This window comes from Pteropus vampyrus, unplaced genomic scaffold, assembly GCF_000151845.1.
Source record: "Pteropus vampyrus isolate Shadow unplaced genomic scaffold, Pvam_2.0 Scaffold71, whole genome shotgun sequence".
NCBI classification, from domain to species: Eukaryota; Metazoa; Chordata; class Mammalia; order Chiroptera; family Pteropodidae; genus Pteropus; species Pteropus vampyrus.
The window spans coordinates 1,199,575-1,224,542 of NW_011888852.1; the positions used below are offsets into that span (position 1 = coordinate 1,199,575).

Here is a 24,968-nt window from a genome sequence, read left to right on the forward strand (position 1 = left end):
TACTGAATTTTTAGAGAAACAATTTCCTCAGATTTTTTATATTTCAGCAAAGATAGATAAACATCCCTATTGTTTGCTAACAAACTAGTGTTAAACAGAGACGACATTTATAATAAGATGATTAACATTTAAGTGTCCTTTAGAGTTATTTTCTCAGACATCTTTTTTAACTTTGGAGAACACATGAGTTTTATTAACGAGTTTTGTACCTGTTTAAGTTGTAGACAGTAGTGAGGTACCCCATTATCTAACCCTGGAGTAAACATAGTCATTAGTCATGGAGTGGTTTCCACCCTGCTCACATTTCGTGTTTGTGATGTGCTTTCATTGTCGTGTAGATGGTTATGCCCAGCAGTAGTCTGGTTGGTATACTTTATCTTCTTTAATTTTCCCGATTTACACTTCCCACTATTTTAGCAGCCTTTTCTTAGAAAAATATAAAAAGGATTTAGTAGTGAGATGATTATAATTTTTGACATGTACAGGTACAGATATACCTTTTATAAATTATAACAATTTGTTAATATATCAGGTGTTATTGTTTCTATAATTTCTAGAGTCTCCTGTAACATTTTATTCAAAATATACTTAATCTCATTCTTTTGTGAAGATATTCTGGAGAAAAACAGTTCTCTGTATGTAGGTCTTTTTCCTTCTTGGTCTCTCTTCATAATACACTAGACTATCAAAGCATATGTCTTAAAAGTAATAAAATTTAAAAGAGTCATTCTAGGCATCGCACCCTTCCACTAACTGTAGTGCTAGACTGGAAGAGTCTGCTGCGGGTTCTGGCATCTGACGTAATAGAGCTGAGGGCCTGCTCTGTGAGGAGCACTGTTTCTCACGGCTGCTCTTAGAGTTTGCTAAGACACTGAACAGTTTATTGCTCAGAACCCTAGCTCTTGGGCAGGGTGGAAATCCCCACAGCATGTCTCTAGGACCAAGTCATGAGTGTCGGGACTTCGTCGCCAGCTCAACTTGTCGGTTGGTATTTGCAGCACCACCTACTGGGTGCCGGATGGGCCCTCTTTCCATGAGAGTTGTATTTAAATGGTCTGTCAAATTAGGCAACTTTAAGTCTCATTTGAAGATTTTAAGTGGGAATAGTACAGATTGAGAGAGGTTCATTGTGACTAACAATACTGAAATTAGAGAAAGCTCTTCACAGAATTATACCGTTCCTCACCATTCTTGTTTTCATCCCACTTCTTTTATGTTAATGTTTTTGAAAAACGAACCATTTCCTGTACCTTCCTTTTGCCTATTCTGTACATACCATTGAGTCCTACAAATGAAGTATCCATGTCGTATTCTCTTTTACTGTAGCACAAGAAATGTTTTGTTGGGTGCAGTGGTGCTCTCTGGTAGCTTTTAACGTTAGGGGTGCATCTTCATCCTTTCTTGAATCTGTTTATATATTCTTTTTTAGCTAAATATAACAATCCACGTATCTGGAGTGTTTTTATGGTTGAGATGGAAAAATAAATTGTCATCCTAGGTTTTTCCTTAGAGGTATGCTTTTTTTCCTTAATAAAAGGATTAGATAGATTATAAAAAAAAGGATGCTGTTTTTAAGACGGACATACTCCTTCTAGTCAGTTGTAATGGTGAGAACGGAAGTACTACATAAGGCTAGTTTAGACTTAAAATCTGACTAGCAGCTATGATGGGTAAATTAAAAGTGTTTTACTTAGTTTTTTAAAGAAAAGTTATTTACCTTATAGTTTTAGAAAGATCTTGTTCTCTCAGATAGACCCTTTCAGGGGAAAATTGAAAGTATATTCATTGGAAGCTAACCTTTGCAATTAATGTGGCTTTTATTTCAAATGACTATTTTTACATGGAGGATTTCATTATTTGATTATTTTGTTTTTATGTAGATGGTTGTGAAAACTTTCATGGATATGGACCAGGACTCTGAGGAAGAAAAGGAGCTTTATTTAAACTTAGCTTTACATCTTGCTTCAGATTTTTTCCTCAAGCATCCTGATAAAGATGTTCGCTTACTGGTAGCCTGCTGCCTTGCTGATATTTTCAGGATTTATGCTCCTGAAGCTCCTTACACATCCCCTGATAAACTAAAGGCAAGTACTGATTTAAAGAACTGCCAAGACTGACTGACACTTTTATTTATCTTTCTAACTATAACCACTGGAGTAAGAGTATTTAGATAATTTCTTTGGCTTCTTTGACTTAAGCTGCCAGCAGTCTTTTGTTAAACTTCTGTTTTCTTTAGAACTTTTCTCCTCCTATCCCATCCCCAATTTAGTACTTACTTTTAGAAAACGATTTCTGATCTTCAGGATAAGTAGTAGAATAGTACAGTGTAGTCTATACTTTTTATGTCATCATTAGCTCTATTTCAGTATCACTTGGGTGGGAGATGATTCCTTTTCTCTTCTGAAAATCCATATTAAAGACCTTTTTCATTATTTAAGACACGGTATCTAAATTCATTTAATGGGAGTTGTGATGTTAATTGTTATGAAGAAAATGAACAAAATTTTAATGAACGGATAGAAAAGATACCTAAGTACTCGGTCACAGTAGTTGTAAGTAAAGCCATATATGAATGGAAAATCTTTAAAAGATGAGAAAAGTGGAGTAGAGTGGTTAATCTAGCTGGTGGAAAGCATGAGATAATTAGAGCTTTGCAAAAATACATAAAATAAGGCAGATTAGGAAGAAAAGTAGAAAAACCATTAACAATAAAAGATAGTTGTGGAAAATATGGTTAGAGAACGAGTCCATAGAAAGATTACTAATTCTCAGTGTGAAAAATTGGCAGACAATTTAGGTTTATTTTATTTAACAGATATGGATGTTAATTATGTGTCAGGAACTGGATTTACAGTGGTGATAAACAACCCACATTTGGTTCTTGAACTCATGGAGCTGCTTCTTAATAATTGGAGAGAGAAACCTGCTCCAATCAAGTCTGCCGAAATTTCAGTGTGAAATGCCCAAACTGGTTTGGACATGCTTGTTTTATATTTCGATTGGTAAAAGAATCTCAGGATGGGAATGGTAGGGGGCAGTATTTATCGTTTTAAAGTCTGATTGTGTCGAGAAATAGCTACAGATTTGTTCTGTTTATAACAAGATGGTTTATGAGAACATCGAAGAGCTGAGATTAAATTAAAGTTTTTAGATTATTTCATAGCTGAAAATTTTAAAGTATCTTTTTCTGGTCAGTTTTTTGGGGGGGTCTTAATTTTAAATACCTCTTTTTTATTAAAGTAATACTTATAAATTCATTTAAAATATTTATGGAATAGTTTTCACTCTATCTTGATTAGCAGGGGTCATATTTTTCATTGTCTATGGTTGTAATAAAAGAAAATTGTGACACTTGGTTCTCATCTTTCCCCTGTCAGTTTATTGTTGTCATCAGAAAATCCTTTCCGTATGCCTGACGTCAGCAGTTCTTAGATTATAAATGAGTGACTGTCGTCTTTCCGTCTCCAGGTAGAGTCAGCATGGCGCTTAGTTCTCTCAGGCCAACCTGCAGGGCTCATTCATGGAGGACATACTTTATACAATATTGCTATCAAACTAACATTTTTAAAAGATGTACTTTTGATAGTATTTTCTTGAAAACCTACTTAGTTATCTGCATATATTTCTTCCTCTTTAAAAAGATGTTTGTTAATCATTTTACTTATAAGGAAAACATGTTTTCTCTTTTAGATTGATTGATTAGCATGCTTCCTTTGCAGAATTAGCTTTTTTAATTTTAATCTTTTCCAGGTTTTCCCAGAACATCATCTCCATAAAACTTGGACTCAAAGTAACATTGAATCTGTCTCTATCCAATTACAAAGGGGGGGATATCATAAAAATCAAAAGCAAGAGATGGGAATAGATTGAGAGAGAAATGGTGGGGGAAAACTGTAATTATAATGAATGGATGGGAAGCCTGACAAGTTAACTTCTAAGGGTCTTTAAAAAATTTCTAAGCTTCTGTACTCTATTGTTTTTTCACTTGGTGGCTTTATTTTGGAACTTTAAGTTGCCTAAACTGTTCTTGCTATATAATTAACCATGTATAGTGCTATTCCGACAAACCTGGTCGACTCGTCATTTCTGCCTTTTTTATTCTGATAATAGCATACATCTTAGTTTATTCAGTTTTCACGTCTTTTTTTAACTTGCCTAAGACGAAATTTTTCTTTCTGTCTTTTAAGATCGTGGTAAATGATTTGCTGTTTTCCCATGAAGGGTGATAAAATAATTGGTGTTTTCATATGATGATATGCTATTTAAAATCTTCCAGCCAAGTGCATCTTTTTTCCTTGTTCTTTATACTGTATCATGGTAGACACACACAAGTGTAGGTTAGCTTTAGGAGTTTAGTATATATTTTCATTTAGCATTCATAATCTAAACAATACTTTGTCTTTTTTTTTTAAGGATATATTTATGTTTATTACAAGGCAATTGAAGGGGCTGGAAGATACAAAGAGCCCACAATTCAATAGGTATTTTTATTTACTTGAGGTAAGCAGTGTTTTATATCTTCAGATGACATTTTAAACTGACTTTTGTGTTTGTATATTTTTACTATTAAAGTGTTTGCCTTTCACCTTTTTTTACTTCTCATTTTTAGAACATTGCTTGGGTCAAGTCGTATAACATATGCTTTGAGTTGGAAGATAGCAATGAAATTTTTACACAGTTATACAGAACATTATTTTCAGTTATAAAGTAAGTGTATTTTACTGGGAACATAACTTTTTAAATATAAAGGATTTTTAACTTAGAAATGAATCTGTACGAACTGTTGTGTTGAATATTCGAAGGCTAAGCGTTGTAATTTAAGAACTCATTAACATTTTTATAGATGTCTTAAAAATGAATAGAACTTAATTTTGTAATGTAAAGAATAACACAAGAGTGGCATTAAGGCAGTCTATAGTCAATGTAAAAATATTTTTTGGATTATATTATTTTTATCTTTTATTTAAATTATATATTACTCCTTAATTCATGTGCATAGTTATTTGTGTATTCTTTAAAATTAACTTTAGCAGAGCAATTTGATTTTCTGAATATAAGGTAAAACTAAAGTTGCATTCTATTGCTTCTGATTGTGAGACTAGTTAAAATTAGGGAAAAGTAATCTAGCAAATATAATAGATTTTGGATACTACTATAAGATTTGTGAGAAAGGGAAGCCTTAAATGAATATATAGAATTTGATTTAATTAATATTTTAGTATCTTTTTTTTTTTCCAAAGTGTAATATTTGTCAGTACCATGTTATGATTAAATCTTCTACATTTTAATTACACCGTAAATAAAATAACATTTTGAATTTCAGCAATGGCCACAATCAGAAAGTTCATATGCATATGGTAGACCTCATGAGTTCGATTATTTGTGAAGGTGATACAGTATCTCAGGAGCTTTTGGATACAGTTTTGGTAAATTTGGTACCTGCCCATAAGGTAAGTAGCAGTATACACTGAAGTATGTCTAACCTGTTAATGTTAAGGTCCTGAATTCGTATGTCTGTTCTAAATGCGATTCATCCTGCTTTAACCTTAGTTTTGGAGAATCCGTTCCATTGATTAATATTAATAATATGAATTGTGTTTAACGTTTAATAAACATGATACACTTGTTAGTCACTAACTAAATGAAAAGAATAATAGATTTAGTTCATGTGATAAAATATCTGTAAAAACTCAGTTTTGTATAAGTTATGTTTCAACAGTGAGTTAATAACTACTTGGATGTTATTACAAAAATTCATATGTTGGGAGATTCTGCAACCGATTAGGGCCTCAAGTAAAAGACAACGATGATGTAGATGGAGAGGAAGGGTGAAAGTAAAAGAGAAGTCTCTACTGACTAGGAGATAAAGGATATGCTAATGGCAGTGTTTCTTGCCTGGGTGATGTTAATCAAGGAGGACTTTGTATGTTTGTGTTTGTATGTTTTGTTCTTTGAAAATGACTGTCTTTTGAGTGAGCAGTTGAAAATATGGTTCTGTGATTCTTAAGGGGTCAAAGTTAAAAAGAGGGGCATAGGAATCACCAGCATAACGATCTGTGCAAACTTTCTGGCAAGATATAATCTAAGCTTACAGCTGCATAGCATTCACACAAATAATGCTTCAATGAAAATGACCTCACCATACAAAATTTCCAAACTCTTAAAAAATAGTCTGCCAGTGGTGGAATTCAAACACTATAAATAACAAGATTAGACTTAAAAATTCAGATAATGTATTTATTAGATAAAAATAATAAATATCCTTAAAGGATTAAAGATAATATGTGCTTCAGAGATTAAAGACATAAAAATAAGAGAAAGCATGATATATGAAAGGAGGAGGAGGTTAGGAAAAAAATGCAGAAATGACAAATAGTTATTGCAATTAAAATCTTGGATTATAAAAGATATTTAGAGAACTAGGAGATCTGAGAAAGTTATACAGACACAGTGAGATAAAACATAAAAGATACTAAGACATGAAAGAAAGATTGAGAAGGTACAATATGTTAAGTAGCGATTTCAAAACACCAAATAGAGAGTGGAGAAGAGATATTTAAATAGAAATTTCCTTAGTATGTTCCAGAATTGGTGAAAAGCATGAATTTATGGGTTAGGTGACAAAATAAATAAAAGTAAATTCCAGTCCAGGCACATCCTGGAGAAATTGTAGAATACCAAAACAGAAATAATCTATAAAGCATGCAGAGAGAAAAGGCATAGCCCTTAACCAAGGAATAAAGGTTAAACTGACTGCTGACTTCTCAGTAGCAAGGATAGATGCCAGAGGATAATGGAACTATGTTTCCACAGTGCTAAGATAAAATAAATGTGTGTATGCATATCCAGTTTGAATGAAATTAAGACATTAAATATTCATTTGTCAGTAGGTCCTCCCTGAAAGAACTGCTATTAGGGTACTTGAGAATGATGGAAATTGAATTTAAAAGAAGTGAGATACAAGAAATAGTAGTGAACAAAGAAATGCTCTAAATAAGAAGATATATAAAACAAAAAGTAGCAATGATAATTATAATGATTAATTAAAGGAGTATTAACAAAGTGGTTTTAAACCATCGGACACAAATAACATGTAAGATTGGATTGAGTTAATGAGTGATATGACCCTGGTGATGATCAGGAGTATAGAGCTAGTGATTAACTTTGAACTTTAATCGAAGAATGCATGTTAAAAATTTAAGGATTACAATAAAAGGAAGAATTACAATAAATGTAAATGGCCCAAATTTATTACGTAAGGCAGATTATCAGATTGGATTGAAAATAACCCAGCTGGTCATTGTTAATAAATAACAAAATAATGTCACAAAAAGGTTGAAAGTAAAAGGATGTTATAAAGAATTGCCAGGCACATACTAACTGAAAGAAAACTGAAGTAGCTTGTATTAATATTAGATGTAATAGTTTTTACTGGGTAAAAAAGATTTGTACTAGCAGTCCTCAACATTTTTGGCACTTGGGACCAGTGCACCTATGAAAATCTGATGCCTGATAACCTGAGGTGGAGCCGAGGCGGTGATGCTAGCACTGGGGAGCAGCTGCAAATACAGATGAAGCTTTGCTCTCTAGCTGCCGCTCACCTCCTGTTGTGTGGCCTGGTTCCTAACAAGCCACGGACTGGTACAACTACGCATTCCGGGGATTGGGGACCACTGATTTATACAATAATAACAGATTTAGTTCTCAGGAAGATATCCAAACTTGTATGTACATAGGCTCAAAATAATGTAAAGCATAAATTGAAAGAATTTTGAGAAAGAAACATTCAGATTTTGTGGATGATTTGAACATGTTTCCTAGTAATTATAAATCAATCAGACCAACAGTTCCTAAGAATATTGAGAATGTGAAACGTAAGACTAACAATTCATAGCAATTATAACCTGGCAAAAGAATACATAATAATGACAATTAAAATGGTGCATTAAAACTTGTAGGTTGCAACTTAAAATGTTTTTGTTTATCTAACTTTATAGCTAAGTGTCCAATTCAAGAAGTGATGAAAGTATCAGAATATATAAAGTATACAAGGAAAAAAATTGAAGAACACAATTCAGTGAAATAGAAAACACAGTGACATTTCACAGAAACCCAAAATTGGTAATTAGAAAAGTGTATTAAATAGGCAGACCCTTGGCAAGTTGAATCAGAAAGAGGGAGATGGTATGAATGTACAGTTTTAGGATGAAATTGGGAACACCAGACACTAAAAAGATCAAAAGGCATTTCTATGAACAATATTTTATGATAATATGTTTGGAACCAGACAAAACAAATTTCTAGAAAGTATAACTTGCAAATTTGTTTCAAGAGAGAAAAATCTTAACCTTTAGCCAATAGAAGAAATTTAATTGGTTAAAAAAAAACCAAAAGCCTTCTTTCCAAACTACAACAGTAACAATAGTAACAGCAGCAGAACTCAAACCCAACTACAAAATAACTTAAAATTATCAGTATTAATCATTAGTGGCATATAATTCTAATATTCAGCAAACTTTTCCAGGTTATAAAAAAGGAAGAAACATTTAACAGCTCACTTTATGAGGTTATCATTTTCATAGAGAAACTAGACAAAACCAAGCAAGAAAGGAGAATCATAAGCTAATTTAATTTAAAATATAGTAACATAAATCCAATATAAAATGACAGTAGGAGGTATCTACAATAGTATAAAGTAATATTGATGATGAGCAAAATTGACTATTTTAGGAATATAAGGATGGATTGACATTAGAAAATATTAGCAATAGACTATTTGTATAAAGTAGCAGATCAAAGAGAAAAAATATCAGTAAATGTAAAAAGGTTATTTGATAAAATTCAGTATAATTTAGGATACAAACTCAGCAGATTTGAAGTAGAAAGGAACTTCCTTAAACCAATATGGATATGTATGATTGTGTACTCACTGTTGAAATGCTAAAGCATTCCCTTTGAAGTTAGGAACATTATAAAGATGTCGCTTCTGCTCAGAAAAAGGCAAGAATGCTATTCCTAATCACTTCAGACTTAAGAGGTCTTAAGTTAGTGAAATAAAATAAAACAAAAGATAAAAGGATTAGAAAAATGAAACAAAGAGGAAATTATTTGCAGACAGTTTGACTGCCTGTGCAGAAAACACAAAACAGTGTACCGAGAAGTTTCCAGAATAAAGAAATTATGCAAGGTTCTTTAGATATAAGATCAATTTTTAAAAATCTCAGTATAATTATAAAAATTTTTATTTGTAGCTTTAACAAAGATTTGAGCTACTTAGAAATTTAACAAAAATGTGTATGACCTTTATGTTGAAAATCCTAGTTGACTGAAGAGTATAAAGGAAGACTTGTTGCAGGATTTATCGTTTATGAGACAGGAAACACAGCATCATACTCATGTCAGCACTTCATGCGAATAGATAATCCAATCAAAGTAAAAGCTGAAAATCACGCTGATTCTAAAATTTATATTGAAAAGCAAATGGCCAAAAATAACCAAACAGTTTTGAATAAGAATAACAAAGTGTGGACTTAAGACATTGCTTCCATATGTCACTTTGACTATAATCAGGCGGTAATAGAGGAAGGGACATATAGAAGTAATGGAGAATTTACGAATGGATGCATGGTTATATAGAAACTTGAGTGTGGACATTACAGGTCATTAGAGGATATAATGGACTATTTAATGAATGGTTTGCAAACAATTGAATATCCACATGGAAAAAATAGTAGACTCTTATTTTACACCATACAGGAAAATAATAGGTTGAGTAAAGATAGCAATCTAAAAAGCAAATTTAAAAATTTTATTTGAAAATATAAAGCATCTTAACCACAATGTGGAAAAGAATTTAAGAGAGATGTTAAACACACACCAAATAGGCAGAAATTGATATGTTTGGTTACATTCTAATTAAAAATTGTATGCTCTAAGACATCCTGAAATTGTGAAAAGACAAGTATAGACTAAGATATGTTATGCATATAATTGACAAAGGTTTAGTATATAGAATTTATAGAGAAACTCTACAAATAAATAAGAACAAGACAAAACAGCCAATTTGAAAACATGGCAAGATAGAATTTACAGAAAAATATTTTCGTATATGCACAAAGGAGGCATGTACAAGTCATGTAATTTAATGTCCATGAATAGAATGAGTAAATAATCTGTAGCACATTATATAGTAAAATACTAAATAGCCATTAGACATGAATAAAATAATACAATACAAGCATCAGTACAAATGTGAAAATATGCTGATGTATATATAGTGTTCTCTGTAATATGTTTAAACTAGGATACATACTGATTTCATTTTAGATCTTTGGCTTTGATTCCTTCTGTGTTCATCAGAATCAATTTAGAAACACATTTACTTAAGATATTTTTTCTTGTGCCTTTTTTCTTTTCATACTTTATTATTTGTTACATTTTTTGCTGTATCCTTAGATTTACCTGTGCTCTGAGCTGTGCTTGAGTAAATCTGTTTTCCCATAGCTACCCAAACTCTTGTCTTTCTCCACCTGTGGGCACTGCCCACATGAGAACACGTTCATCCTCTTAAGATGTTTTGGTTCTTCTGGACCTGGAGTGAAACAACCTCTGTTTGTATTCAGCTGAACTGATTTGACTTTGGGACTAGATTTGGAATGACTAAGTATCTCCTCTTTAATCGATTACACATTTATTGACATTTTCTATGCAGTTTACCTTGTGCTGTGAACAAGGTGTAAAGACAGTATAATTACCCTTACTTGGAAGGGCTCTTATGATGTAGTAGACCAGTTAGTCTTAAGAGAAGAAGGTAGCTTTGCCCTCTCTCTTTTATTCTAATTGAGTCTGAGACAGTTTTCTCATCCATTTACTCAAGTGATTTTTTGAATACAGGTAATATTTTGTTTTTCATAGTTAGAGATATGTAATTTAGATAATGTTTATGTTTTTCAGAATTTAAACAAGCAGGCATATGATTTGGCAAAGGCTTTACTGAAGAGAACAGCTCAAGCTATTGAACCATATATTACCAATGTAAGTCTTACCTATAATTAATTGTGTGAAGGATTAGCCAAAATTTTAAAGAATGCTAGAAGCAAAATTTGGCACGTTGTACATACTTTTAAATTTCATGTTGTTTTAATTATTAAGTAATGTATTTTCTTCCCCATTATTTAAAATTATTCTTGGTTAATTTCTAGGTTATCGCTCATCTTCTTTGTTCATTCATGTCCTTTAAAATTGTATAGGAACTAAAACAGCTTTGATTTTGGTTAGCAAGATATGCCGTTTTCTAATAGGAATAGAATTAAATGTAATTAGATCAAACATCTGGAACTGTAGAATGATGTTGCTTATAACTTTTTGGAGATTAAATTGATTTATACAAGAGGAAGTTATGAACTAATAAGAAAACCTAAAAATTGAAGGCAAGTGTGAAGGCAGTGATTAAGTGAAAGTTGTCTGTCTTGCTTTCCCTGAGGTAGATTTCCATATAAATCTACTTTTTCCGAGAAAGTGGAAGAATTGCGATGAAATGAGCCCTTTCAATTTCATCCTAAATCTATTTATTTACGATTGACCATCTTGTATTTATCTTCAGAAGAAATGTATTTCAGCTGATAGGTTCACTGATAGCTTATTTTGAGCATGTTTTTTCTGTCCATGGTTGTGTTGAGTTGCACAGCTCTAGATGGCACCATTCACATCGTATTCCATGTGAATGGTTCCTTCTGGAACAAATCTGGAACGTGGTGCTAACGTTGGCCTCTGGAGTTGTGTAGCAGTTTGTCTCTCCCACAACTTTCCACTTTCATCCACCTCCAGACAGGTAAAGGATGTAAATCTGTCTTGAAAAAAGTGAGAAAGAAAGCTCTTTATAATTACTTATGTATTTAAGTTTCCTCAGATTCAAAGGAGAATTTTTCTTACACTATACAGAAATTAATTCAAAATGTAAAATACATCATGAAGAGACATACTTTGAAAAGTAACATACTTTATAAAACGCTATCTTGGTAAATCCCAATTTCTGTTTCTGGCTTATAGCCTTAATTAATTTTAAACACATGATTTGCAGAAATGTATTTGATTTGTAAAGAAACTGTTTTGGAGGGTTAACTTTCAAAAACTGGAATTAAGATAGATTGTGTAATTTATCTTAATAGCTCCAAGATTGGCAGGGAATTCTAAACATTGATTTTTATAAGTTTTATGAGTCTTGGGTATTGGCTAGAGGAAACTGGTCCGACTGAGTGGAGTCTGTAGACCCAGACTTAAGCATTCTATTTCCGTGGCCCACTAGAGACACGAGGTGAGCTCCTCCTGGTGGTTATTCATTTAAATTGATATCGCCCAGCCAGATGTTTTTTAGGGGAACACTTAACTTTCTCTGAAGTCTTTTTCTGGCATAAAAATAAGAAAATAACACTGTAACTTCTTAATATCTTTTCAAGGATTGGGGAAGCAAATATTTGGGTAATAAAAGAAAAAAGTTTCAAAACAATGGTGGTATTTGTTGGAGCTAGGAGATTACATTTATGTTTGTTTAAAAAATATTTATAATAAAAGTTAAAAGAAAGCTACAAGGACCAAGGAAGGACTTTTAGTAATCTCAGATAAATCAAGGTAAAAATGTGTTCCTATTACTTATGTTCATTTCCTGCCCTGAATTTTTGCCTAAAGAAGTAGAACCCTCTCCCTTTCTTGTTATCAGAAGCTAGGGGTGGAGGCAAGAGGCATTAGTAGAATGGCGTGAGCATACTTTCAATTATATATTTATTCCCAGCATTTTGTCCGTTATTTTCTTCTTTCTATTTTCTTGATCCTTACCTTATTTGAGGGTTAGGTAAGAAGTTATTAAAAATTGTTGTTTTTTCTTTTATTCTCTTGTAAGTCATCTTATTTTTCAGCCTCAAACTTATACATGTAAAATTACTTTCTAGTGAACTTAATTGTCTTGTAGTAGGAAAAAATGAGTACTGTTAAAAATCATTCTCAGCCATTTGGACTTATACATGTAATACCCATTATTCCTTTATCTTCCTAGTAGAGAACTAGGAAAAATAGAGGTAGAACACTGAGGTAATAATAAACCCTTCTCCTTAACCACTTCTCCTCCTTTTTAACTTGTGTCTTTTTCAGTCTTATACATAGACACATTCAAGTTTGTTCTTTATAGGTAGTGATTCTTACATATATAGAACTTAAGAAATCACTGTAGTATTGTAGATTGTTTTTTAAAATAGAAGTTGTTATAATTTGATAAGTCAGAAAACTAAAAAGTATATATATTTCTAAAAAGTTAAGCTACTATCAAAAACAAAAAGTACCGTAGTGACAATTCAAAAAATTACCTGCATGGATCACTTCTTGGCAATGTAATTATTTTGTTGTGCTTAAAAAATATATCAGGTCCATCTTTGATATAGGTAAAATTTGGTTAAATTGCTTAATATCGCTTATCCTCAGTTTTTGTATTTGTAAATTGGGGTTAATAATGCTTGAGCTGATGGTAGAGAATGTGTTATTTAATGTGAAAACACGTTTGTAATTAAAATTGACGGCTTTAAGGTAGAATTTATTACTGACCTTTAACTTAATTCTTACTCCTTCCATTAGGAGGCAGTTGTTATAATTTGTAGTGTGAATATTAGTTATCCATTTGTAAATGAAAGACCAATGTTTGCTGGAAGAAAGTACTTTAATCAGATCTGTATCTGCCTCTCCCACCAACCTGTAAGCCCTTATGCAGGCCACAGGGTCATTTACGTTTGTGTCGTAATACCCATTACATGTTACTTACTCATTTACTAAATATGTGCCCAGTACCCACTTGTGTCAGGCACTGTGCCAGTCTCTTGTGCAGCGGAGAAGGCCGACTTGGTCCTTGACTTTATGGAGTTAAATGATTGTTTTGGATGGAATTTGTAACAAGTTAATCCAGGAATTTTCTTTTTTCTTTTTTTTTTTTTTTTAAACTTTCAAATGAGATTTTCCCAGACTGGTAGAAGGACAGTTTGATTACTGTCCATATTGGCCAGATTGGAAAGGATTATTGTTTTTGTTGAGGAAAGGTAGATTTAATATTTTTAAACAGGAGAAATTTTGTCTCATGAAAAAGAATGTGTTCTTTTCTCTCCTGCATGGCTAGGGGAGACCTAAGAAACTTTAAGAACAACCCACGAACTAAAAGTAAGCAGAAGAGACATATTTATGTCCTTGACTTTGTATCTTCCATGTAGAAAACCTTATTAAACCAAGTTGTGTATTAACTGTCACAGAAGAGATCAGGGAAGTTCTTCTGGTGTAAAGAATTCCAACTTTTTCAAGGAGACAGAAAATGCTGCTGAGAATATGTGGTATATGCTCTGGGTTCATTTTAATGTATTTGGAAAGGAACTTGACTACTTTGCCATGTGTCTTCAGCAGTATTATGATCTGAATATGGAAACTAGTTAGAGCCGGTTGCTTACAGAGAAAGAATTGTTCAAATTGGATCTTTCTTGTGTTTATGTTTGCTTTTAGTTGGACTAAAACTATAAACCTTGTATGTTTATTATATATTATCAGAATATAAAAGACATCTTAGGTGGTGAAAACACAATTCAGTATACAAAAAAAGGAGAAAAAGGATTAGAAAGAGATCGTTTTGCATTATAAATATAAAATTACATATTTTAAAAATGGAATTGGCTCCTGCTATGAAAGTGTAAGTCTTAATCTTCCATGCTGTTTTCTCCCATATTTGGTAAGGTGAACAAAATGTGATCACTTGCCCCTAAGAAATTTATCTGGTAGAGAAATTAAGACACACGAATAACTGTAATACAGGATAAAATATAGTAGGTATGGTGATGGGGAATAAAGTGTTTATTGATTTGCTAATTGATGAGTCAATACAAGTACCTATTTTTTATTGTGTACAAGGTGAATTCCACATTTTATCTTTTCATGTAGCCTGTACTGATTTCCTACCTACAGTTAGTAAACATTTTGATATGCCTAATTCGACTTTGTATAAAATAATTTAATTGAATAATAAGATTTTAGAAAATTAATTTTATTTCTATTAATGATAAATTTTCTTTCTCAAGTTTTTTAATCAGGTTCTGATGCTTGGGAAAACATCCATCAGCGATTTGTCAGAGCATGTCTTTGACTTAATTTTGGAGCTCTATAATATTGACAGTCATTTGCTGCTCTCCGTTTTACCCCAGCTTGAATTTAAATTAAAGGTAACTATTCTAAAAATAATGTGCTTCTGTCAACTAAATTAGCAAAGAGCATTATTTGTGACTTTTAATTCTTAGAGTGGTTTAATCTGAATGTTGGAGATATGGTGGTATATTCCTGTTGTTTACTTAACATATTCGTACCTCTCTGTTTGTGTATCTCCATTGTCTACCATGGTTCCTAGCAAATAGTAGCTGCTTAATTAATGGTTAGCAGGATGGTATATTCCTCACAATATTTTCCAGATAAATTCTAGGTTATGACTAACTTTTGAGGCTGTAGCTATACATTAAGCTTATGTTTTCAAGGCACAGTTTATAGTAGTTCCTGAGACCCCTTGGTTGTGCCACAAAAACAGTTTAGGGTCTGTTATCAACATAATGTGAAATATTTCTCTTTCTACATATTATCTGATACTTGCCTATTTCAAAAGCTCCTTTGCTTTTTGCATAATTCTCTGGGCTCTTTTGGAGGCATCTTCCCATCGCCTTGACATTAAATTATGCCATAAAATTGAGTTTCACATGCAGGTTTGGGGGATGTTCTTTTCTCTTTCATGTTATCACAGAAAGGTTAAATAAAGCTGGTTACAATTAATCATTTTTGGTGAACCCCAGTGTACCACCCAGAAAAGTTCTTAAATCTTTCTGTGTTGTATTTTTTGTCTCTAAATATTTTGATTTGTCTTTTTCAAAACAAAACAAACAGTATGTGTTGGTAGTATAATAATTCTTGTTTTATTCTGGGGTATATTTTTGGTATATTTCTCAAGTGAGCCATTTGATTCACCTGCCGCCTCGACCCCACTCCCCTTTTTCATGTAGTTAGCAGTTTTGATGAGGCAGGCATACCTTTAATTATTTGTTGGTCTGATTTTCTCTTAATAAAAATATTGAATACTATAAGATATAAAAATAAGGAATTATATCATCCCTAATTTCAGCAAATTTAACATCTAGTATGAGAGGAAGAGGAAAAAATAATCCAGATCTAATAAGAGGCCAGATATTATTAAGTGTCATAAAAGATACAAACAGCACACAATTGAAGCAAAGGAAACATCACACAGAAGCATATAGAGGTAGGAAGGTGCTGGGCGCTTTGTGCAACACAAGGAATTGTAGTTGGATGGCAGTACAAACTAAACTTAAATCATCTCTGGCTGCACATTAGAATCTTTACCTGTGTTGCCTTAAGAAAGAAGTAGATGTCCAGGCATTAAACCAAACCAGTTGATAAGAATTTCTGGCATAGAGTCTAGGCATCAGTTGTTTTTTTGTTTGGGGGGTGGGCATGTGCTCTAATGTTTGGCCAGGGTTGAAAAATACTTATTTAGAGGAGTTATGAGAGATCATAGAGATGAATTAGGTCATATTATGGGGTGCTCTTAATGCTAGGCTGAGGCATTGGAGTCAACTTTTTAAAAAATTGTACCATACTGTTCATAGCACTTTGAATATTGGTGCTTTTTGATATTCCCAGTTGTCAGTCACATTTTATATTCAGGTCTAGTATTGGGGCTGGTTCATTGAACCTTTGTGTCATCTGTTGGAGGTACCGAGATCAACAGAAAACTTGAGTTCCAGTTCTCAGGCTACCCACAGTGTGGCACGGAAAGCAGGAATTTTAGTTTCTGTGCGTGGATGGCTCCATCATATTGTTGGACTCCATTACGAGTCTGCTGTATGTGCCTGAGCTGATTCCTCTGCTGGGAAGCTTCAGCACATGTGCATTTCTGCAAAGAGCTTAAGCATGACACTCGTGAGGAGCTTGTTTACTGCAGCCTTGACCTCTATCAGTGTCTGTTCTTGAAAACCACAATAGTTTTTCAAGGATCGTAAGTAGGTTTGATTTGAGTTAGTTTTTGAATTCGGCTCTGAATGGAAATGACTCAATTGTTGGAGGAAACCTCTAACATTTAATCGAACTTTGGGATGTATTTCAAGTGGAAAGTATGATTTAATGTAATTTGAGTTGATTAGAACATTTAAGGTAACATTTAACTTTGTGAAAAGTATATTGAGCATTTTTACGTGGAATATTTCATCTGGAGTTTATGGAAGGTGTTCTGTGGAATTGGAGGACAGGAAAATCATGGGAAAAATTGTTCTGAATGTTATCTGCCTCATGGTTTTAAAGCTGTGGTTGTGTTTTATTTCAGAGCAATGATAATGAGGAACGTCTGCAAGTTGTTAAACTACTGGCAAAAATGTTTGGGGCAAAAGATTCAGAATTGGCTTCTCAAAACAAACCACTTTGGCAGTGTTACTTGGGCAGGTATATGATTTTGGTGTCCTGTTTAAAAGTAATGTATGTTTATATCTACATATATTATTTTAAACCACGACCCACATTTGAATTTGTTCTCTGAAATCATAAATGTGAAGTTTTATATTTTGTAATTTTTGAATGCTGATAGTGATTGGCCATATTTATATTTTCCCTTTTCTTTTTCATTTTATTTTGTCCTCAGTAATTTTTAAAAGATGACACATTTTAAAAACTACCTTACAAAGTATTAAAATAATGAAATTAAAATCTATTATTACCCTCTCTCTGCTTTTGACAGGAGACTACACTCTGTCTGTGGAATGTTACCCCTTTTTTAATAAACTTTCCCTTTGACTCTAAATAAAATAAAATAAAATATATTATTACACAGCAGTGATTAATTCCAACTGAAAATACATCATTGTGAGAGATAGCCCCTCCACAAAAAAATTGTATGTAATTAGATTATTCGGAGATACATATTGTAAGGATATCTGCAGAATAAATAAAGAAATGATTATTCGTGTCCCTCCTCCTCGCTTCTTCCTTCATTTCTCATTTAAAGAAATGATAAAATGGTAACCTGAGTTCCTTGTATGCTTTTAATGATTCACAAACTTCTGGAAATTGGTTGCAGGATTTTGCGTGTGTGTGTCTCTCATCTGTGAGAGGCTCATTTCTGCGTGTTTCTGGAGGTAACCCCGACCACGAGTACATTAAAACCACTTCTGGTGCCCTGGCTGAAACTCTCTTTGATCCTGAGGATAAAGGAAGATTTTTTTCCCTCCTCAAATGATCTTTATAACCAATAATGCAATTCAGGTCATAAATAAACAAATAGGGTTTAAAGACTCTTACTCTATTTTTTATCGAAATATATTGTGTGACTGTTTTTCTTTCCATCTCAGTACCAGAACTGTCAATGAATTATAATAAATTTAGCATTTTTAGTTTTATGTTTCTAATTTGTTAAATGAGGGTATAAACCTTTATGTGTTAAATGCTAAATTCTTTAGCTGATTTATCTCTTACACAGCTTAATAATAATGTTTAATAAGGTGTGGTAAACTAATAAATATTAGTCCATTGTCATTTTGAGTTTTATTTCGAGACTCTTTTTCTTAAATACAATAGCAAGTCTTTGGTAATAAGGCTTTAAAATGTAATATAGGCTTATAAAATGTAATATAAAATTAAAAGATACTTAAATGACGTATCAACCATAGTTTAAATTTTTAGAGATACATACTAAGGTATTTACATTTCCATGTAGAAATTGGCTTTGATATTAGCGGATGTATAGTAATCGTGATGGTCGACTGGATAGGACTAACTTGGGCACAATTTTAGACTCATGTAAAATAATATGGAGTTTAGTGCAAGACCCACACATTTGTATATGCCCTATATTTAAGAAAGAATATTTTGAGGAAAAGTTATCTTTTCAAACACAGCATGGGATTTAGATAATATATCTGTGAACTATGTGCACACATATTTGCATAAACAAATATATTTAAAAATATAGCATTTAAAAGAAAAATTTTAATTCTTGTATTTAAGCCAAATAAATGTGTATTATGTAAATATGCTTCTTAATAGTACATAGTTTTCTTGGGAGATTGTCCTAGTTTAATATAGATGTTCCAAAGCATTTATACGTATATAGTGTATCAAAGACTTAGGCTCCACTTTGTTGAATTGTCCTACATAATTTTTTTCTTTTAAGTAGAGAAAAAAATATAAATTGAGTGAATTTTAAACACATATCTCTTTATCTGATTTTAAATATCACTGTGCCTTGATGTTTCATCAGGTTTAATGACATCCATGTACCAATACGCCTGGAATGTGTGAAATTTGCAAGCCACTGTCTCATGAACCATCCTGATCTAGCAAAGGACTTAACAGGTATTCTATACCCATAACAGGAGATACTCTTGGATGCTTTTTGCTGAAAAAAATCAGTTTTATAAATGGGAGGGGAAAAAATCCCCTTTTTTTTTGTTATTATGGTAGGCGAAGGCTTCTTCTTTCAATACATCATCATGGAGGTTACTCTTTGAAGCTAGGATTTATACTGCCTTTGTGCCTGCTTCGACTGGAATCACCTGTAGAATGTTGGTGCTACCAGAGATGATGCTAGCTAGTTTCTTAGTTAAGGACAATTCTAAAGTATGTCAGGCATTTGGATTTGAACATGTCTTGATTTGGGATTGATTATAAGACTTTGTCTTTCAATATTTTGATAACTTAGGTGAGAGTCATTAATTTGTAAACTAAGCATACTAAATGGAGGTAAGTTTTCTGAAATCTGTATAACTGTAAGGCAGTTCAGAACTTTGTATTTTTGTAGTAATGAGAATATCATGTATTTGACTATTGCTGTTCTGTTAATTTTTTGAAAATTATGAAATAGAAAATACACATGAATATAAAAGCTACTGTCTCAGAAATGTTAGCATTTTGCTGTATTTGCTTGAGACATTTATTTATTTATATTTTTTATTTTTTTTGAGACTTTTATAAAGAAAATAAATTGTAGATACAGTTGAAATGCCCCTCATAAATTATTCTTCCTACTTCTACAGAGGGTTTGGTAGCATCCTGTTCATGTTTTTCTTTCTATGCCACATGTGTTCATCAATTATATATAGTTTTACTGTGTGTTTTAAAAATTTTATTTAAACTATATCATTTGAATTTGATGTAAACTTAGTCTTACTATCTTATTTTGTGTTTGCTATTTTCCATGCTTTTTCTTTGCTTCTTTTTTTCTATTTTCTCTCTTGTGCTCAGTTGATAAATTTTCTCTGTTTTCATTTTTCCCCCCCTGGGCTTGGAGGTTAACATTGTCTTGTGCTTTCACTCATAATTGATTAATGAAGTCTGAAGTTAATCAGAACGCACCAGCTTCTCTATGAAGTCGAGGGCCCTTGGAAAGCTTTAACTCTGCACATTCTTCTCGTCTTGCACGTTACTGTTTGTTATTACTTGATTATTTATAACAACTTGTACTGTGTTTTTAACTGCTTTTTTTAGTACAGTATTTGCTCACAGTTGATTTTTAAATCTTATACTTCCTTCTGAGTTTATTGTGCTAAAGAAAACCATAAAGTAACCTTTTATAACATTTTTAACAAGTTTATCATAGTAACGCTTTCAGGTTTTGTTGAAATCCTGTCCGTTAGATTTAAACAGCAAGTATTTATCACTTTCGTCCTATTTAGGGGTAAGATATCCTGCTCAGAACCCTTTGCAGAACTGATTTTAAGACAACTCATTCTTCTTCCCTCTCTTACCCTCCCCATCCCCTTCCCTCTTGGCCTCCTCAACTTGTGCATGTGTGCTGTATGCCTGCCGCGTGGTACGCCTGTCTCTGTCTCCCTTCTTCCTTCCTCCTCCTCTTTTCCCCTCCATGTTCCTTTGACTGTAGCATCCTTTTCTTGTGCTATTGATGCAGTATTCTCTGAGAGAATTCATGATAGTGTTTTGGGGAAGTTTTCGTTTTCCCACAAAATGACCGTTAGCTAACTTGTTTTTCTCACTTTTTATTTGCTTTTGCCTCTATTCCGTGTTAGAGATGTTCCTCAACCACTTGACAGTCTCTGGCTGTTTGCTTTTAAGAGTGAGGACTAAATGAAAAGCTTTTTAGAAAGCCCTGAATGTATGGGCGGGATTGTTGACTATGACCTTTACCCTCGGGTTCTTAGGATGGGTTATTCCTTGGAAAACCTTGAGTTTAAATACTTCCTCTTCAGCTAGTCAGATTCCCCAGAGAACAACAGGAGTCTAAAAGTCTAGTTGTAATGTCTTTGAGTCTCCTGTACTCCTACTTTTTCTTTTCTATTATTGAGTAGTATTCCATCGTTAGGAATAGATCATAATTCACTTTCTTCTTTTGATGGATATCTGAGTTATTTTCGGTTTGGAGCTATTATGACTGAGATTACTGAGTGTTCTCGTATATGTGTTTCTGTGGATTTATGTTTTTATTTCTCTTTGGAACTACTTAGGAGTGAAAATGCTGGTCACACAGGGTAAATACATGTTTAACTGTGTAAGAAATGATTAAATTTTCCCTAGCAGTTGTACTGTTTTCTATTTGCTCCCAAAATGTTGGCGAGTTCCAGTTGTTCAGGACCCTTGTCAGTGTTTTTGCGTTGTCAGTCTTCGTGATTCCAGCCACTCTCATGGGTCTTGCTCTTCTGCTGTGGTTTTAATTTGCACTTTCCTCATGACTCATGAGATTGAGCATGTTTTATGCGCACATTGATACATTATTTTCTCTTAAGTGTCTTTAAATTTTAAACCCATCTTTTTTTGGCTAGTTCATTATTTTTCTTGTTTTTCTTTGTAATAGCTTTATATGTATCTGGATCTTTTTTAAAGTATAAAAAATTTTAAGCACTTTTCCATAGTCAGAACTTTAAAGCAAAGTTTATATTATTGGCTAAATAATAGATAGATGTTTTGATATGTTTATAGCACTCTAAAATGTACTTTAAATGTGAAGTATTTCGCAGAAAATCTTTTTAGTCCTTATCATTATTTTGAACGTTTTACTTTACCGAAAGACAGTTTGGCCATTCCTCAGTATTTGCAGGGGCTTAGTTCCAGGACACCCCCACGCCTACCCTAAGATACCAAAATCCGAGGATGCTCAAGTCCCTTCTATAAAATGGTGTAGTGTTTGCGAATAAACATGTATGCAAATATATGCTACACAGATCCACCCTTATACTTTAAAGTGATTTCTAAATTATTTATAATACCTAGTACAATGTAAATTCTATGCAAGTAGTTGTTTCACTGTATTGTTTAGAGAATAATGACAGGGAAAAAAACCTCTACATGTTCAGTACAGAAGCAGCCATCATAGGCCTAACTACACAGTACATGTCAGCAACAACATAACATTTTTTTAAAAAAGTATTTTCAATTGATGGTTAGTTGCATCCACAGATGTGAAACCATTGTATACAGAAGACTAGCAATATATAGCTTTATTTTTTATGAAAAATTTATGTTATGTTGTATGATTTCCTAGTCTTCAGTCTCGGCACATTTTAATTTTTGTAGCTGAAAACTCTAGGAGTCTAACTTTTTTTTATGCAGATTTTCAAACTGTTTTCAGCTGCAGTCCTCATCTCTCCCTTTCTCAAGCTCGGTGCCTTGAAGTTCTAAATGGTTTCCGGTTCTTCTACTCTGGAATTGACTTGTTTATTGTTTTCTTCCCCTTTTGGATTTCATCTATTTCTTTTTCCTCTGGCATTTACCAGTCATCCATCTGCCAAAATTTTGTTGTAAATCTCTCTTGCTGTGCTCTCTTAGAGTTTGGAGAGTTAGCTGAGATAAATATGTATTATACACATACGTTTATCTTATTCTTTTCTTGACAATGTGTGAAATTCATTCTTCTGTCTTTAGCCAAGTTTGAGGGACATAGCCATATTGCAAAGAGTATTATTAGATGCTTTCTCATGCCAAGTAACTGTTGAGAATCTTTTTTTTTCTCTTTTCCACCGCACAGTAAATATGTATAAGTTAGTAGCTCTTGTGTATACCTACGTACTATGAATGATTTGTTTCAGGGAAATTGGGACACATCTTAAAATTGATGGTGTGTCATTGGTTTTTTTCCTTTTTTAGTGCAATACATAAAGTAATATGTATTGCATTCAAAACAAGTACAGTAAAAAGTAAAACTCCTGTATTTATCTTGGCAGGGAAATGAACTCGAGATACATTTAACATAGTCCATTTGAAATTACTACTAAAAATAGCTTCCTTTAATGAGTTAGGTAAAATAACCTTTCCATTTCTTCAGAAGTTTTCTTTAGCAACCATATGGCCGCTTTCATTTTGGGGTGGTTCATATTAGTAGAGAATGCTCAAGGTGGGTGGGCGTGAGTCCTGAGCAGTGGTTTTATGGGCGTTCACGTTATAATTATTTATTAAGCTGTTGTTTTATAGAGAAGTAAATTTATTCACAACCATAAGCACTGTTTGTGGTCTGTAAGCATGTCTATATTTATTATTCCAAATCCAAACAAGGAAATTTTATCTCACTGGTCTTATTGTAAAAACGCTGAATATTTTATTTTTTAAACTTATATTCAGTTGTGGGGCCTTAAGCCTAAGACATTATTACTGAAGATTGTGAATTTTTCTTTCGGCATTCTCAGTGCCAGATCTGAACTCCGATGTTTGTTACGTTAAGATCCTCCTCCAGGCATTCACAATTTTTAAATGTTTCATTTCTTCCATCTTCCCTTTGGCCTTTCTTAGTTCAGTTAAATGAAATTGCCTCTGGCCTTTTCTGTAATCCTGTTTCTTGGTTACTTGCCTGTCAGTTTTATTCTCTGAATGACCTCACTCAGGGTTTCCCTAGTTAAAGAATGGAAACTTGAATTCTCTGGCCTTTCCCAGTAGGACCACTTGACTTAACCATTTAAACAAAATCCAAAGGTGAAATATTTAATGTCGATATTCATCTTGGTTCATTTATATGGTTTGTTTAATGAATGAGGTTGGGAACTCAGGCATCAACGCACGAGCGAACTGAAAGGAGAGTCGGGGTTACTGTGTTGTGTGCAAACCACTGTGTGTTGCTGAAGGGCTGACGTTCCTTCCTTTCCCTCCTCCCTGTCTCCCTCACCTGTTTCTAATTATCTTGAAACATTGACCCTTCTATTTCATCGTGATTTACTTTCAAAGATCTTATGCACATTTTAAAAACATTTTAATTGTTAAAGTTCCATTTCGATCAAATAAAATTTTATCTTTCAGAATATCTTAAAGTGAGGTCACATGACCCCGAGGAAGCTATTAGACATGATGTTATTGTGTCTATAGTTACAGCTGCTAAAAAGGATATTCTTCTGGTCAACGATCACTTACTTAATTTTGTGAGAGAGAGAACGTTAGACAAACGGGTAAGTAGGAGTAATAATTATTAATTGGTTTTCATTTTGAATACCTGAAGTTTAATAGTATTTCATATGGAAATATTGAAGTTTAAATGTAATAAGTTCTTTGGGGGGGGGACATTTTCTTAAAATAACGTTTTTGAAAAGGTTTTACTTTTTTGTTCATTAAATTTTATTAGTTTTTCTATATTAAGATTATTTATTCTTATCCTAAAAATGAGATGGCTTTCTGTGGTAGTCAGATGTTTAGCTTGAACACTCTTTTTAATAAATGACTTTTATAAAGGGCCTCAGGCACAGCTTCTCATATTGTTGGCTCTGTTTTTCTTTTCCCCCTTTCATATGGGTATCACTTGGTAGTCCTATAGCTAGTTGTATTATAATTTCTATAGAATAGAAAAAGAAAAAAGATGTCTTTATCTTGGCAGAGCTAAACCCAACATGCTACTAGCCTATGTTCTGTGGCCTCAAACCTTCCTTCTTGAGTGAGCATCCACTAGCTCCACTTACTAATCAGTGGCTTCTGAAGAG

The 24,968-nt window shown here is 32.9% G+C and overlaps 1 protein-coding gene across 1 annotated transcript in view; it reads left to right on the plus strand.

Moving 5' to 3' along the window:
* The first annotated feature begins 928 nt into the window (after positions 1-928).
* The window catches only part of PDS5B (PDS5 cohesin associated factor B), a 91,694-nt gene continuing 67,654 nt past the window's right edge, over positions 929-24,968 (plus strand). The window contains exons 1-10 of the mRNA XM_023531605.1: positions 929-1,042; positions 1,881-2,084; positions 4,414-4,500; positions 4,610-4,707; positions 5,324-5,450; positions 10,954-11,034; positions 15,096-15,236; positions 17,396-17,511; positions 19,322-19,416; positions 24,298-24,443. Of these exons, the coding sequence (XP_023387373.1) occupies positions 929-1,042; positions 1,881-2,084; positions 4,414-4,500; positions 4,610-4,707; positions 5,324-5,450; positions 10,954-11,034; positions 15,096-15,236; positions 17,396-17,511; positions 19,322-19,416; positions 24,298-24,443 (1,209 nt within the window). The remainder of the gene's footprint in view (positions 1,043-1,880; positions 2,085-4,413; positions 4,501-4,609; positions 4,708-5,323; positions 5,451-10,953; positions 11,035-15,095; positions 15,237-17,395; positions 17,512-19,321; positions 19,417-24,297; positions 24,444-24,968) is intronic.